Genomic DNA, 16,227 nt, shown 5'->3' with positions numbered 1-16,227 from the left:
CCTGCCACATTCTCTCGCCTTTGCTTCCATGGCAGCAGGCATTCATGCCCTGCTGCGGAAGTAGTTCTGTGGGCTGTCGAGCCCGGCCCCAAGCAGCCGTCCTTTTAATCTACCTCTGGAACACTTTCTCGTAAATGTGGCTGCAGGACACATGATCACCTGAAGCTGCCTTCTATGGAATCAGACCCTTGGTCCGTCAAAGTCAGTATTGTCTACTCAGACTGGCAGCGGCTCTCCAGGGTCTCAGGCAGGGGTCTTTCACATCACCTACCTGCCTAGTCCCTTTAACTGGAGATGCCGGGGATTGAGCCTGGGACCTTCTGCATGCCAGGCAGATGCTCTACCACTGAGCCACAGCCCCTCCCTCTACCACAGAGCCAGTGTTGTGTACGCCGGCTCGATGTCTAGTGGGATTGCTATGGGAATAGAGACACTTAGAATATACACTTACAAGAAGAATACAAATCGAGTTGCAGTTAAGGTGTTTTTTTAAGGCTTCTCTCAGTTTGGTGTACTGTCAAATACCGCAGTTATTTAACGATAACAACATCCAGTCAAAAAAACGACTTATGATTTGTTTTGCTCTGTTTGACGTGTACAAGAGAACATGTGCAGATCCTGATGTCTTGGGAACTTTGCTTTTTTTTCAGGCTCCAATCCTTATTTGACTTTCCACTGTGCAAGCCAAGGGACTATCCTTATAGATCTGGCTCCTGATGACAAGGAATACCAGTCCGTGGAAGAAGAGGTAAACATTGAATGCATAGGTGTTAGTATCAAAAGTAGGATGCTTCCAGCTGAAATCTGGTACACGTGTCATTAGCCTTGATTGCGAAAGTCAAGTGGGACGGTGTGTGTCAGCAAAACCCTGAAAATGGAACTACAGAGATCGAGGAGTTGGTTAAAAGGCCATGCATCACAAAGGACCAGAACGTCCCGAGCTCCCCATTTTTTTTATTGGAAGGAAATAAATGTGGAAGATTCCTCCATCCAGCATGCCATAGCGGTTAAGAGCGGCAGATTCTAATCTGGATAACCAGGTTCGAATCCTCACTCCTCCACATGAAGCCTGCTGGGCGACTTTGGGCTAGTCACAGCTCTCTCCAAACTCTCAGACCCACCTACCTCACAAGGTGCCTGTTGTGGGGAGAGGAAGAGAAGGCGATTGCAAGCCACTTTGAGACTCCTTTCAGTAGAGAAAAGCGGGGTATAAAAACCAACTCTTCTTCGTCATCCCCATAACTGCCTCCTTCCTGGGATGAGCAGGAAGCAGGGCAAGTTCCTTTTTGCCCTCTCTCGCCACCCCCCCCCCCCGCAACATCATGGGATGAAAAAAGGCAATTTGTGTAAGAGAAGAGTGGTGCGTCCCTTTCTCACTTGCCCAATGAAGATGGGTAGTGGTTTAAATTGCGGGCGGGAAGGTGCAGGTCAAATATTAGGGAAAAGGTTTTTTACAGTGAAGAGTTGTTCGACAGTGGAATCAGCTTCCTAGGGAGGGGGTGAGCTCTCCCTCACTGGCAGTCTTTAAGCAGAGGCCGAATAAGCACTTGTCAGGGATGCTCTAGGCCAGGGGTGTCAAACGGAAGGCCCGGGGGCCGGATCCGGCCCCTTAAGAGTTCTAATCAGGCCCACAAGGCAGACACACATACACACACCGCTTCCAGTCGTAACACTGTAAGAGTGTTATTGTTTTAAGCATGTTTGTATTTTAAGTAAATAATAAAGTACAAAAATAATATCATTAATAGGCTTTGCACTGTGTCTTCTGTAAAGTTTGAATCTCTGGTACCTGGCATTAAATTTTATTGTTACACGTGGCCCGGCCCCACCAAGTGACATTATGTCATATCCGGCCCTCATAACAAATGAGTTCAACACCCCTGCTCTAGGCTGATCCTGCATCAAGCAGTTGGTTGGCAAGATGGCCTGTATGGCCCCTTGCAGCTCTGTGATATGATATGGTATGGTATTTTTGAACTGTTGGGTTCTTGACCTGTGGCTCGCCTTGCTATCGGCAGATGCAGAGCACCATCAGAGAGCACAGAGACGGCGGCAACGCTGGAGGTGTCTTCAACAGATATCACGTCATCCGGGTAAGCGTCCCGGGTCACTGGGAACCTCGAGATGGGAACAGTTTAAGGTTGCCAGGTCCCTCTTGGCCACCAGCAGGAGGTGTTTGGGGGCGGAGCCTGAGGAGGGCAGGGTTGGGGAGGGGAGGGACTTCAGTGCCATAGAGTCCAATGGCTAGAGCAGCCATTTTCTCCTGGTGAACTGATCTCGGTCAGCTGGAGATCAGTTGTAGTAGTGGGGGGATCTCCAGCTAGTACCTGGAGGTTGAGAAAACCAGTACAGGAGCAATGCTGCTAACAATGCCAATATATTATAGCTACATATACACTTTACAGTATGTGGTAATGAAACCACCAACAACACATACATTCAGTACAACAGTGTATGTACAAAATTTCCACAGCTCATTTGAATTCCATCTAGAAGGAACTCAGCATCTTACCCCTGTGGGGAAGTATTATGCACTTTATTCTGGAAAAGGTTATTCTTTGAAACCTGATATCATGGATGTTGATATAGGATTGCATGCATTGCATCTTTTGAAGAACTGATGAAGAACTGAGCACTTGTGCTCCGAAACAATCGTATTCTCCTTGACTGTTCATCTTGCAGCATCTGTTTTGTGAAAAGACTAAGATAATTACTTTAAAGGACTTATTTGATACTTACCAGATGGAATTCAAATGAGCTGTGGAAATTTTGTACATCCACTGTTGTACTGAATGTATGTGTTGTTGGTGGTTTCATTACCACATACTGTAAAGCGTATATGTAGCTATAATATATTGGCATTGTTAGCACCATTCCTCCTGTACTGGTTTTCTTATCCTCCTGATAATAGTACAGAGGTGTCTTTTTTCTCCTTCAGTACCTGGAGGTTGGCAACCCTAGAACAGTTGCTGATTTAACTGGTAAACGACTCTCTGCCTGGCAAGGCTGGGGGAGCGGCCTTGAATCCCTGTGGAGAGAAAAGCAGGATGCAGGTTTTTAAATAAGTCAGCTTGCCCTCCTTGAGATCAGACAGTCTTTTCCTGGATTCGGCGTGCGCTTAGGCGTGAAGCTTGACACCAGCTGGAGTGACTGGAAAAGGACACGTTCACCTGCTTTTGATGGTGTAGTGGCTTAAGAGCGGTGGTTTGGAGCGGTGGACTCTGATCTGGAGAACCAGGATTGATTCCCCACTTCTACACATGAAGCCAGCTGGGTGACCTTGGGCTAGTCACAGGTCTCTTAGAGCTCTCTCAGCCCCACTGACCTTACAGGGTGTCTGATGTGGGGAGGGGAAGGCGATTGTAAGCCGGTTTGATTCTCCCTTGAGTGGTAGAGAAAGTTAGCATATAAAAACCAACTTCTTTTCATTTGAACAGTGACTTTGGTGTTTATGCATTCTACAGAAAGCCTTGTGTGTCTGTTTTTTAAATACTGATAATTTTTAGGCTTCTGGTAGGGCGTGAATACTATGTATGGATGAGAAAGCTGGACAATGAAGAAAGCTAACAGGAAGAAAGTAGACTCCTTTGAAATGTGGTGTTGGAGGAGAGTGTTACCCTGGACTGCCAAAAAGCAACAACAAATCAATGGGTTATAGATCAAATCAAGCCTGAACTGACCCTAGAAACTAAAATGACTAAACTGAGGCTATCGTATTTTGGTCACATGAGAAGGCAGGAGTCACTAGAAAAGACAGTCACGCTAGGAAAAGTTGAGGGCAGCAGGAAAAGAGGAAGACCAACAAGAGATGGATTGACTCAATAAAGGAAGCCACAGCCCTCAATTTTCAAGACCTGAGCAAGGCTGTCAAAGAGAGGACATTTTGGAGGACTTTCATTCATAGGGTCGCCATGAGTCGAAAGCGACTTGACGGCGCTTAACACACACACAGGGCGTGATTGAAGGAAGGGCGCATGGGTGTCTGTTTTAATCTGTTCATTTGAAAGGCCCCCGTCCTTCCAGTTAAGGGTTTAGTTGAGTACACAAGAGCCCCGTTAGCTCAGGCTGTCTACTCCATTTCCTTGTTTGCAAACCCGAGAAGTCCAAAGCAGGGCAGAATAGTAATAGTAATGGCATCTGGTGCAGCTCCTATTGACTGTTTCAGTCAGGTCTTTGGGTCCCTCATGATTGGGAGAAATAAGCATAACTGTACCCACCGTGCAGAATCGGACACACTGGGGTGTTGACCGTATCTGTCTGTCTCAGCCGGAAATGGGGGGGCTGCTGTAAGGTCTCAGTGGCGCCCCCTGCTCCGCCAGAATGGAAAGATCACCGGTGGGCTTTCCGGCCTAGCAAAAGATTGCTTTGATGCCATGTGTCTTCTTTGCCAAGAGAGAAAGCAACCAGTAGCGCCCCTGGAATACGGGGAACCGTTCTGCGCATTGCAGTGTTTACAGTGCAGTCCTTAGGAGAGTTTCTCCAATCTGAGCCCATTAATTTCAGCGGGTTTAGACTGGAGCAACTCTACATAGGATTGCATTGTTAATCCAGGCATAGTTAAAAGTTTCCATTAAATTGATGGCATTTAAATGACCTTTTGAGGCCATTAAACCCTTTTAATTTCACAAGGTACACTTGGTTACTTTTGGCAGATTTTGCATTTTAGCTCCTGGCCTCTGCAATCTGTAAGGTACATCTTGGAGCTCGGGTTATCCCGCCAAAAGTAGCAAGAGGCTTCGTTCCCTTGGATTTCGCTCATAATCCTTAGCAAAGCAAAAAAAATTTCTTACAAAATACTGGTCGTTTTATTCTGGCCTTTGCTGTAAATAAATTTGATTCATTCGTTCTTACAAAATACTTTGCACATTTTAAGAAAGAAAATGTTAAGAAACATTTTTGCAGGAGTCCCTTTGTGTGTTTCAGTTAGTACTTGTCTTTATATTTACCCTTTTTATAGATTCAGAAGGTAGTGAATAAGAAGCTCAGGGAGAGATTTTGTCACCGGCAGAAAGAAGTGTCTGAAGAAAACCATAACCATCACAATGAACGCATGCTATTTCACGGTGAGGAAGTGGAACTGTTGCTGGAATGTTGCACTGGTGTTCCCCCCCCTCCCAAAAAAAATGTGCACCAATTATACTTTTCCTGGATTGTCTCTTCTGTCCTAGGGATATATACAGATAGATTCTTGTCCTTGGATTGATTTGGATTTCAAGCCAGCGAGAGCCAGTGTGGTGTAGTGGTTAAGAGCGGTGGTTTTTAGCGGTGGACTCTGATCTGAGGAACCGGGTTTGATTCCCCCACTCCTCCACGTGAGCGGCAGAGGCTAATCTGGTGAACTGGATTGGTTTCCCCCACTCCTACACACAAAGCCAGCTGGGTGACCTTGGGCAAGTTACAGTTCTATTAAGAGCTCTCTCAGCCCCACCTACCTCACAGGGTGTCGGTTGTGGGGAGGGGAAGGGAAGGTGATTGTAAGCCTGTCTGGTTCTTCCTTAAGTGGTAGAGAAAGTCGGCATTCTCCTCCTCCTCTTCCTCTTGCCCTGAAGACCCTCTGGGGTTGCTATAAGTCGGCTGTGACTAAGGATTCTGTACCGAGAAGCCAGTTGATCCTCTAAAACTTAACCGTCCGTTGCTTTGAGTTCACGAGCGTTGATGGCGGCGGACTCTGTGCTGTAAGCAGAAAGTGAGCGGTGTGTTTGTGTTCTGCCCTAGGGTCCCCTTTTATTAACGCCATCATTCACAAAGGCTTTGACGAGAGACACGCCTACATCGGAGGGATGTTCGGAGCTGGGATTTACTTTGCGGAGAATTCCTCCAAAAGCAACCAATACGTGTATGGGATAGGGGGTGGCACCGGCTGCCCAACGCATAAAGACAGATCCTGCTACATCTGCCACAGGTGGGTTTCTGGGGGGCCGTATCGCCCCATGTAATAGGTGTAATGCTTCCTCTTGGCAGCGACTGTGGGTCAAGATGAAAATGCATCTCTCCTTGAACTTGAAGAAATGAAAACCCAGAAAAAAACGTCCAGAAGCCGCTCTGGCCACTGGCGTGGTGTTGTGGGTAGGAGCGGCGGACTCTAATCTGGTGAACCAGGTGTGATTCCCCACTCCTCCACATGCAGCCAGCTGGGTGACCTTGGGCCAGTCACAGCTCTCTTAGAGCTCTCTCAGCCCCACCTACCTCACAGGGTGTCTGTTGTGGGGAGGGAAAGGGAAGGTGATTGTAAGCCGCTTTGATTCTTCCTTAAGTGGTAGAGAAAGTCAGCATATAAAAACCAATTCTTCGTCTTCATTAAAAGCAGCTCTTGCATTATAAAAGCAATATTACCATCTTACAAAAAGTGCCAGCTTCCCATTTATCCCATTTATTAAATAATGCTTGCTGCATGTGAGATTATTACTTTTTGTCTCTTCCCCCCCCCTCCTTCGTTTTTTTTTTTAGGCAAATGCTTTTTTGTCGTGTGACACTGGGGAAATCCTTCTTGCAGTTCAGCACTATGAAAATGGCTCACGCCCCTCCCGGGCACCACTCGGTGATCGGCAGGCCGAGCGTCAACGGACTGGCATACGCAGAGTACGTCATCTACAGAGGCGAGCAGGTAGGCGGCTTCTAAAAGTGATTTGTCACGTTGGCGGAGCCTGGCGAGGTTGGCATGCAGTGACTTTGCGCTGCTGGAGTGCATCGAACTGGGGGGGCTGCCCTGTGCTTTGCGTAACAAATCCAGCAGCTCCCTGAACCGCAAGGCTTGTCAAGTATGGAGGACGCACACTGATCTTGTGCCTCCCCCCCTGCATGTCTGGGATCCGACACAAGGCCAAGATGTACATGGATATTCACAGGCCGGCGTCTTATAGTTCAGCCTGGGTGTGGTGGGCAGGATTGCCGTGCGTTTCCCAGAGCAAATGTATCAAAGTGTGGCGCTGTCCCCGTTTTGATCCTTCATGCACTGAAAAGCTAGCCTCTGGTAGAGAGAATAGGTCTTGCTCTCCCCCCCCCCCCCGACCTTATTAGAGTTGGATAGAGTAAAAGCAAAACAGATTATCAAACGGAGTGGTTGCAGATATCGAACGGCAGACTGATCTTTCGAGGATGCCTTTTCTCTCTCCCCAATAAACACCAGATATATTCTGGCACCGGCTTCTTACCTTTCGTTCCTAGAAGCAAAAAGATACAGGAGAGTGTTTACCCTAGCCAGATGCTCTGCCTTGCCATTGGGGTGAAAACGCACGGTCGCTTTAGCCTCCTTTATTCCCTGTTTCAGCCAGGATTCGGTGAAACACATGCGTTCGATCCTGGCTGAAACAGGGAATAAAGGAGGCTAAAGCGACCGTGCGTTTTTGCCCTTAGAAGGCAGATACAAAAAGATCCACTTCTCGGAGAGAAAGTGTTCATGTATATGTGGAGAAGTAGAGGCTCAAGAACATGGGTTTTTTCATTGTCCTTTTTAAAACGGAATGCAAATGAAGATTATTTTACCCTCTACCAAAGAAAATCCCGGGTCGTTCTGAAAAAGACTCGAAAAACTCCTTTTTGATGAAAATTCACAGGTCACAAGTAATGTTGCTAAGTTCTGTGCTTTTGTATATAAAGTTCGTCGCAAGTACAATGGAAAAAAATGCTAAATGAATTTAAATCTCAAATTTTACATTCATATTGTTGCTGTATTATAGGCTTATTTTAGCTTTTATAGATTTATTTATAGACTCCATTGCCATTGGAATTATACAAGGGGTAAAACGGTCTTACTATTATCATGAATTAGTCTTCTGGTGATGCCCTATCGAAAACTGTTTCTTCCTCACTTGAATGTTTTATATATGCGAATCTGCATTTTACTGGTCAAAGACCGTAGCAATAACAAAAAATTAGGTTGCCTCTGGTACGTGTACACGTTGAGAGCGCCCAGTTCCCCCGAAAGCCTCTTAAAAGATTCGGAATGGTGTTTTTTTTTTTTTAATTGCAACAAAGGGAACTTTTTCTTTCTCTGGAATGTTTCCCTGGCAAAGGTGACGAAGCCGGCGCGTGCTTCCTTGGTGTGGATAAGCTAAGCTGTGTGTCATTCTGATGGCAGCTGGGCAGTGACCAGCTCTTTCCACTCAGCCCGTGAGAAAAGGCTTCATTTCCTCTCCCCCGCTCTGCTCCATAGGGGCAGTGTCAGTTTGACTTATTTGCATTTGTTTCTTTGTTACCCCCGCCTTTGTCCTGCAAAGCAAGACCCAAGGTGGCTTACGATTTTTTAAAATAAATCAAGCTCAACAAACTGTCTCGTACACAATAAAAAGGTAAACGTCCCCTGTGCAAGCACCGGGTCATTCCTGACCCATGGGGTGACGTCACATCCCGACGTTTCCTATGCAGACTTTGTTTACGGGGTGGTTTGCCAGTGCCTTCCCCAGTCATCTTCCCTTTACCCCCAGCAAGCTGGGTCCTCATTTGATTGACCTCGGAAGGATGGAAAGGCTGAGTCGACCTTGAGCCGGCTACCTGAAACCGACTTCCGTCGGGATCAAACTCAGGTCGTGAGCAGAGCTTGGACTCTAGTACTGCAGCTTTCCACTCTGCGCCACGGGCTCGCCTTTCATACACAATAAACAGCACGAAAATTGTGATGTGGATCAAGAGATGCACAGTCTCCCACACACACACACACACACACACACACACACACAGAAGTTCTGACAGGACCTCAAGGTTTGAGGAGGACAAAGCCTGAGCCGCCGCCTCCTTCCACCCGGCTGTAGCTCTCTCTTTCTCCCTCTGCTCCTGCAGCTCCTCGGGTAGCCTCTCCTTTTGCTCCAGGGTCCACATTCTGGCTCCTCCAAAGGAAGAAGCTCTCTCACCCAGAATCAGGTTTTCTCAAGAGTCCCTTGCATGTTCTTGTTTTCCTTCTGGCTGTATTTTCCCCTTTTCACCAGGTTAAGAGCCGTGGTCTCTAATCTGGAGAACCGGGGTTTGATTCCCCGCTCCTCCATACGAGCGGCGGAGGCTAATCTGGTGAACTTGATTTGTTTCCCTGCTCCTACATATGAAGCCAGCTGGGTGATCTTGGGTTAGTCACACTCTCTCAGCCTCACCTACCTCACAGGGTGTCTGTTGCGGGGAGGGGAAGAGAAGGTGATTGTAAGCCGGTTTGATTCTTCCTTAAGTGGTAGAGGAAGTCGGCATATAAAAACCAACTCTTCTTCTTTAATATTCTTCCCTTTTTCTCTGTCCTTCCACACGAACATGGAACATGTGCCTTTTACCTTACCATTGGTCCATCAAGGTCTGTATGATCGGACTGGTAGCAGCACGCCAGGGCGTTAAGTACAAGGTCTCTGATCCTTTTAGCCGGAGATGCCGTGGATTGAACCTGGGACCTTCTGCATGGCAAGCCGGACGCTCTCCCACTGATCTACAGCCCCTCCTCTTTTTAGTTAGTTAGGGATCACTCTGGAGGACAGAGAAAGGGGAGGTGATTGTTTTGTAAGCCAGCCCCTCCCTCCAAGCTGGAACCATGTGGCCGCTTCCATACCTGTCAATAGACAGCACAGTTGCATGTGTGTGTGTGTGTGTGTGTGTAAGACGATCAACTGAACAGGGTTCTGTTATATTCCAGAAGGAACAGCATTCAGTGGTATCGTGCTTCTGGGGTAACAAGTGGGCTGAAACACTTCTTTTGGCTTTGGGAAGCCCTTCTACACAATTGGTGCCCTCCTGGCAAGCTGTGCTAGATTAGGGGTGTCGAACATAAGGCCCAAGGGCCGGATCCAGCCCCTTGAGAGCTCTTATCCGGCCTGCGAGCCAGTCGAGGCAGACCTCCCCCCACCCCCCCGATCTGGGCTGGTGAGGCATGGCCCAGCCCGACCAAGTGACATTTATCTCGTATCTGACCCTCGTAACAATTGAGGTCAACACCCCCTGTGCTAGATGATTTTATATGTCTGCTCATTTGGATTCATCTGCTTATTTGCAGGCTTACCCCGAGTACTTGATCATGTACCAAATCGTGAAGCCGGATACCCCCTCGCAGACAGCAACGGCCGCGGAGCAGAAAACCTAGTAAATGCTGACCCGGTGGAGCAAATTCCATTACTTCAGTAATTTATGGACTGGATGGATGACGCTAGTTTCGAAACATCAACATTGTATAAAGTTCTCGTCACACACACACACACACACATCCCTCGCCCCAGACTAACCTGTATGTGTTTTATAAAGCATTGCTCTATAAACAGATATGAGTAACTGATAACGTACTCAGTTGCTACTATTCCTTTTGAGGAAATGTTTACAAAGGTTTGCCTTTTAACAACATATCTCAGGCTAATCCCCCCCCCCCCCCGCCCCGCGCGCAATTGCCATGTGTAAGAAATACCGTTGCTTCGATCTGGGTGTTTGGGAATGTCATTTTAACAAGCAGGGCTACATCATAACCACGTGTTGTCGGTTTGCCCCTTGACTTTTGATGCCGTGGCCCTGGTGAGAATGATGCGCGTAGCTTGCGTTGAACCCACGCCGCCTTCTCGACATTCAGAGTTAGCCAACTTGAGAACTCCTTAAAAACTTATTTATTTTCATTTTTTTTTATTATGAAAATGAGCCAGGCCCTTCTTGAAGATTTTTTTTTGCACAAAGTCAACTTGACTAAAATCAATTAACAATGCAATAGGATTTTTTTTTTAATCCAATAAGGTGTTAGCGATCTAGTTCTTTGGTCTGGGATTTCCTTTTTTTTTTCCTTTGCACTTTCACTGAATTCTCCTTTTCTTCTCTGTTGCTGGCAGCGTACCCGTAGGCTTAGGAACGCCCTTTTCTGCCAGGTTCCTCTTCATCCGAGAGGGAGCTGGCGCTCATATTCACGCAGCGGCCGCCTCATAATCGTGCCCCGCTTTCTGCTGGCTAATGCCATGCTAACCTATTAATCAGAGGCTCAGCAAGAGTGCTTTCGAGCAGGGCGCAAAGTACAGATGTTTTCTTACGTCAAATGCAAGAAGAACTTTGGAAGAGACGGTGTGTGGGTGCGAAGGGCTCATTTGTGATGTGGGTTTTCTCGCGCGAGAATAAGAGTAGGTTTGGGGCATGGGCGCCTCTTTGCCCACTCCTCCCATAATTCCCCTTGTCCCCCCCAGTTCATCACAGGGAGAAGTGAACGGTGATGCCTTTGGGGGTTGGAACAAGACTTTTGACTCAAGTCTTCTCACTGGGATGAGTAGCAGGGGAAGGGAGGGCAGAGCCCCCTACCCCAAACTCTGCTTTCCGTCTTTCCCCAGGAGCATTCCCAAAGGGAAAATTGCTACTGCAGAGGGTAGCTAGGACATGAAAAGCTGGCCAGTAAATAAGCTTGCTTTAGGCCCTTCCATTTTTGCCCAGTTCTTTTGATAATTATACCACTGTCACGTGCTGGTCTTTTTTGCAGCAGTCTGTTGAACGGCATGCCAATACCTTTCCTCCCCCTGGTGCCAAACAGTTTTTAAACCCTTGTGGCTTGTATTCATCTTCTTCTAGAAGGCTGCTAGTTAAACCCTCTGCTAAATCTCTCCCTTCCCTGTTGTTTCTATGAAACAAGCCTCTTCTCTAGAATCGCGTAGTATATCTGCAAAGGTGTACTAATAGAAACTAAAAGTTACCCAGAGAAGCAAAAGGGTTTTTATAAAAATAATAATAATGCAGTAGTTTTTTTTTTCTAAATGTGGGAGTGGGGTAGTTGAAAGTCAAGCCATCCTTGAAGCTTATAAATCGGATGTGTAATGAAGAGAGATTGCACAGTTTATTGTAAAGGTATAAGCTTGCAAAACATCTAGTCCGAGGGTCAGCTGCCAGAACCAAACTGTGTAAATTGCAGCTCATCTGCCAACATTTTTTTTGTGGTGGTTGTTTCTTAAGAGTAAATATAGTCTGCCCTTGCGTTTGTTTTACGAAATATGCTGGCATCTACTTGGAAACAAGGCCAAAAAACAAAAACAAAAATCCTTGTCTGTTTATACAGCAAACACAGAAACAAAACCCAAAGAACTCTCCCGAAAAAATGTTTTCTGCCAAGGAAAATCGCGTAGGTGTCCAACCCTTTGCCTTTGCTAGATGCTTGATTCAGGCTAGCCAAGAGGGATCTCATCGGCACAGAGAGAACAGACAAGATGAGTCCCGGATCCTTTTGCTTATGTTTCTCGTGGTCACTCGGTGGGGTTGTGTTCGTCGGCTCATCTTGTAAAGCGTCAGAGGCCAAAGCTCCCGGGTTTCTCCTCGAAATAAATGTTGGTTGGGAAGGCGTGTTGGGGCTTCACTGTTAGGTGGACGTTAGTAGAAGAATTTTTGTTTTAAGCACAGCATGGGGTGGGGAGCAGGATGGGCCAGCTCTGGTGGAATTGCAGGTAGATGTGGAAAGTCTGCATTCCTCACCAGCTTCATGTAGACATCATGAACCCAGCTGTTCTCCATAGCCCGGCCAGATGGGTGACTTGGGTGTGGGTGTCCCGTGTTCTTTTCTCAAAATGGAGAACCCTCTCGGCTTTGCAATTGCCTCTCGCTTCCCATGTGCTCGGTGAAACCAACGGCTGTTTCTGGATTTCATCCTGAGTCCTAAACTCCCAGAATCTCAGATGGTGGCACCGATCTTGTGAAACTGCCGGTGTTGTGTAACTGATGTTTTTTGTGCGGAGTAAAAAGATGCTGTGTGAGGAGATTTCTTTTGCCAAGTGACTTTTTTTTGTCTCGTCGTACTGTGGTTCCATCTTGGTGAGACCCTGAAAAAATGTATGTGAATGTCCTGTCTGCTCCAAGGTCCTTCCGAGATCCCAAATGCCTAAAAGTGGGTCTTTAATAGAAGAATAAAATCTGGTGTTCGTTTAAAGTTAAAAACCCGCCCCCTTTCTCTGGAAGAGCTGGTGTTGCTGGAAAGACAACTTCTGCAGCTGAATACTAAACACGGTTACTTGGAAATAAGCTCCATAGTAATTGCTTCGATAGAAATTCTCACGTGTTACATTCCAGGGAGAAAACCTAGTAAGAGCTTCCGAATCAAAGGCCAAAGTAACAACAGTTATGCTACATTTACTTAAGCATAGTCTATTTTTGGCTGCCTGCTCACCCGCAAATCCTGTTTTCCCTGGGTCAGGTCAGATAGCCAGAGAGATGGCCCAATTCAGCTCAATAGGTTCAGCCAAACGTACTTACGGCTTTTGTCTTAAGAGTCCAAGACTCATGCTGGGCGGAGAATTCCTCCTAGGACAACTGGTCTCAAGGGTGCTTAGCACAGCACCTTTCCAAACAGCATGGCGTTCGGTTGGTTCAGAGCTTCTCGTTTTTTTTGTAAATCTACCGTTGGTAACATACTGGTTATTTATGACTATTGCATGCGTTCAGCAGCCAAATGGGGTGTGCCGCAGACTCGAGTATACAGATTAGCGGGCACGGCCTTCGCCAGTTTCCACTTCCCGACCACGGTCCTTGGTATGGTGGATGCAATCACGGTTTGTTTTTAGGTATGTGCCTGAAAATAAAACACTGTGGAGAATCCATGTATCCTTCTGACAGGGAGGTGGGCTGGAAACGCAAGCGGACCTTGCCTTGTTTCTGGATGCCCAAGTTTGCACCCTGCGGGGAATACAGAGCACCCGAGTCGGTGGCCTGCCCATCTCTGGGTTTTGTACTCTGCTGCTCCAGTGATGCTCTCTTTTGCCAAAGCCCAGACAGAAAGAATTTGCTTTTATTTCATCTGCCGCCATAAATGCTCGCTAGAAAGAAACTCAGCGGAGAGGTCTGTTCGTGAAACAAGTTTTCATTGAACTCAAATGAGAGAGCTTGGGTTAGTACTGACAGATGTTTTTAATGGATATTGGGAGAGTTATTTCATTTTTTTAGGGATTCTTACCTTTTACAAATCCGACCTTTTAAAAGCCCTTGAGTCTTGCAAGCTCATCTGAACCTTCTTGTTTGGATGCAACCTTGTTTGATTGGCAGGAGGGCATTCTGGGGGGGGGGGGAGGTGCTGCGTGGGTTTCCCACCATGGGCAGTCTTTGGGTCCGTCTGTCCGCCAGGACATTGAATCGAGGACCGTCACAGTGGAAACCTGTTTCCTGCCCTGTTTGAATTAATAGCACCCCTTTTTGGCGTGGCAGCCAAATGTTGCAAAGTCTGTTGTTTTTTAAAGCAAGTCCTCCGTTTTCAGACCTGTAAATGAGTGCCTAGCTAGTTCGTCTAACTACAGTATGTACGAGCAAAGTACATCCTGTGGATTTTTTCCCCCATAGAGGGCAGGATCCAGTGCCTTGTTAGCCTCACCAGAGGAAAGCTCCTCTGCTAGCAGAACGGATCTATGGGATCCAACCTCGAGTTTCACAGCGCTGCGTAAGCGATAGCACAAAGTGGATTGGCGGCGCCTCCCGAATTCAGAAGGCCCAGTCCACATTGACTCCCTCCTGCGTGTACCGTGGCTGCCGCGGGATCCCACGTCCCCCAGAAGCCCTGTGTGGGTGGCCAATGCAGTGTGCGCTCCCTTGGGGGGGGGGCGCATGGGAAGCCCGCGGACCCTGCTCTCCTGCGGCCCAGCACACTTTCAAGGCATTTGTGAGGGAGCCCGCCGGTTTCTGATTAGAGGTGTTGACTTTTGAGCCCCCACGAGTTCTGGAAGAGCAGGGCGATACGTGGGAGCCATTTCCCAGGAGCGGTGGAAAAATGCTCAGTGGGTATTGGGTGTACCTAATTCCTCTTCCCAGGAATCTCATCTTCCTTTCTTAGACCTTGACGGTTGCCGAGAGATAACTTGAAGGAGTCTGGCCGCTGTGCTCCCGGAAGCCGGCAGGTTGTGTCAATAAGATTTCCAGTAATCTGGGGCTTCAGCATCCCTCCGGAAATATCTCTTTAATGCCTCTTGGCTAGTAAAGTCAGAATAAATGACGCAAAATACCATCTGCATAGTTGGTGTAGGCTGCAGGGTTTTGGCTGGGCTGGGTATGGCGTTGTGAGTAGAGTATGCAGCCGTGGATAGGACCAAATGTAGCAATTGTGCCTGCTTTAGGGGTTTGTGGGATGGCGCTGTCAATTTCTTTCACCCTTTACTCAGTTGGGTGGTGGTGGGGAAATTGGCTGTGGTCACGAAGACTGGAGGACATGCATAGTTTCTTGCTGTCGTCTTTTCATGTTCCTTGTGCTCTGTGGCTCCCGAAAGGTGGAGAAAAGAAATCATGTGTCTAAATGAACATGTCAGTATGCCCGTGACTAAGTTGACCGTGTTTGTAAACTGTTGATCACTGGGTGAATTTATTTTTTTTATTGTATGTACCAGTCAAGTAATTACTGGTAAAGGATTTTTAAAAGACCTGTCTGTTACAATGCAGTTTCAGCCATTGGATTTCTTGGTGACGTTTAATTTGCAATACCTGCAGAACTTCCAGCAGACCGGTGGGGGAGGGGAAGGGCTGGCGGTTTTCTGTTTGCAGTACCCATAATCCGATGTATACAACGAAACTATATGATTCTGATGCCTAGTTATTTCTGTAGGCCCTAAAGTACTAGCTTTGGCCTTTAAAAAAAACAAAACCCTCTTTTTATAACTTGCTTTCATAGCTAGTCTTGTGTTTTTGATACCTTTGGGCTATAGAAAAACATGCAAAAGTCCCAATATGGCCTTTCAACTGTCTGTTACCTGGAGCTGGGGTGTTTGTTGATTCCCCTCCCCCTTGCTAAAAGAGGATTTTAGATTCTTTCAACCAATGTGGTGGAATTTTGCATACAGCCAATGTAACAGAGTTAGATCTTACTGTGCTTTAATGTCTGACCTATAGTACTTGTGACAGGCTAAGATTCAATAAACACTTTTTTAAACACTTGAATGATGCATCTTCTGTCTTTCTAGCGTGCGTGTCAACAGTAATGGCTCTGTTGTGCTTTTGAAACCAGAGATGGTTACCACCAGGGCGCTGCATGTATGTTACTATTCCACAGGTGGAATAGGAAAAAGGGGGGATGTGGTACTGGCAGGAAAAAAAACCCAACCCCTGTGACTAAGGTCATTTATGCATGGGAGTTTTACCTGAAGTTTGTTGCTCGCTGGACCCACACTTTCCTGTAGGGAATTCTGCACCAGTAGTCTCCAAACTCAAATCAACTCCCCACCCCTTTAAATGCTGCTTTGTAATTGCCGCATAAAAAAGCATTTTAAGAACAAAAAATGGAGCAATCTGAAAGAAAGGGGTGGGGGAAGAAATCCAAGCCTCGGTTTTAAAAAGCCTTTCTTTTGCTCA

General features: G+C 47.0%; 1 protein-coding gene across 1 annotated transcript in view; it reads left to right on the top strand.

Moving 5' to 3' along the window:
* TNKS (tankyrase) overlaps nucleotides 1-10,143 on the top strand; it is a 113,747-nt gene extending 103,604 nt beyond the window's left edge. Inside the window, exons 22-27 of the mRNA XM_056848276.1 lie at nucleotides 651-748; nucleotides 2,019-2,093; nucleotides 4,958-5,063; nucleotides 5,716-5,902; nucleotides 6,448-6,604; nucleotides 9,962-10,143. Of these exons, the coding sequence (XP_056704254.1) occupies nucleotides 651-748; nucleotides 2,019-2,093; nucleotides 4,958-5,063; nucleotides 5,716-5,902; nucleotides 6,448-6,604; nucleotides 9,962-10,048 (710 nt within the window). The 3' untranslated portion in view covers nucleotides 10,049-10,143. The remainder of the gene's footprint in view (nucleotides 1-650; nucleotides 749-2,018; nucleotides 2,094-4,957; nucleotides 5,064-5,715; nucleotides 5,903-6,447; nucleotides 6,605-9,961) is intronic.
* The last annotated feature ends 6,084 nt before the right edge of the window (nucleotides 10,144-16,227 follow it).

This window comes from Euleptes europaea, chromosome 4 (assembly GCF_029931775.1).
Source record: "Euleptes europaea isolate rEulEur1 chromosome 4, rEulEur1.hap1, whole genome shotgun sequence".
NCBI classification, from domain to species: domain Eukaryota; kingdom Metazoa; phylum Chordata; class Lepidosauria; order Squamata; family Sphaerodactylidae; genus Euleptes; species Euleptes europaea.
Note: the sequence above shows the minus strand (reverse complement) of the source record. Positions and strands in the feature narration are given on the sequence as shown.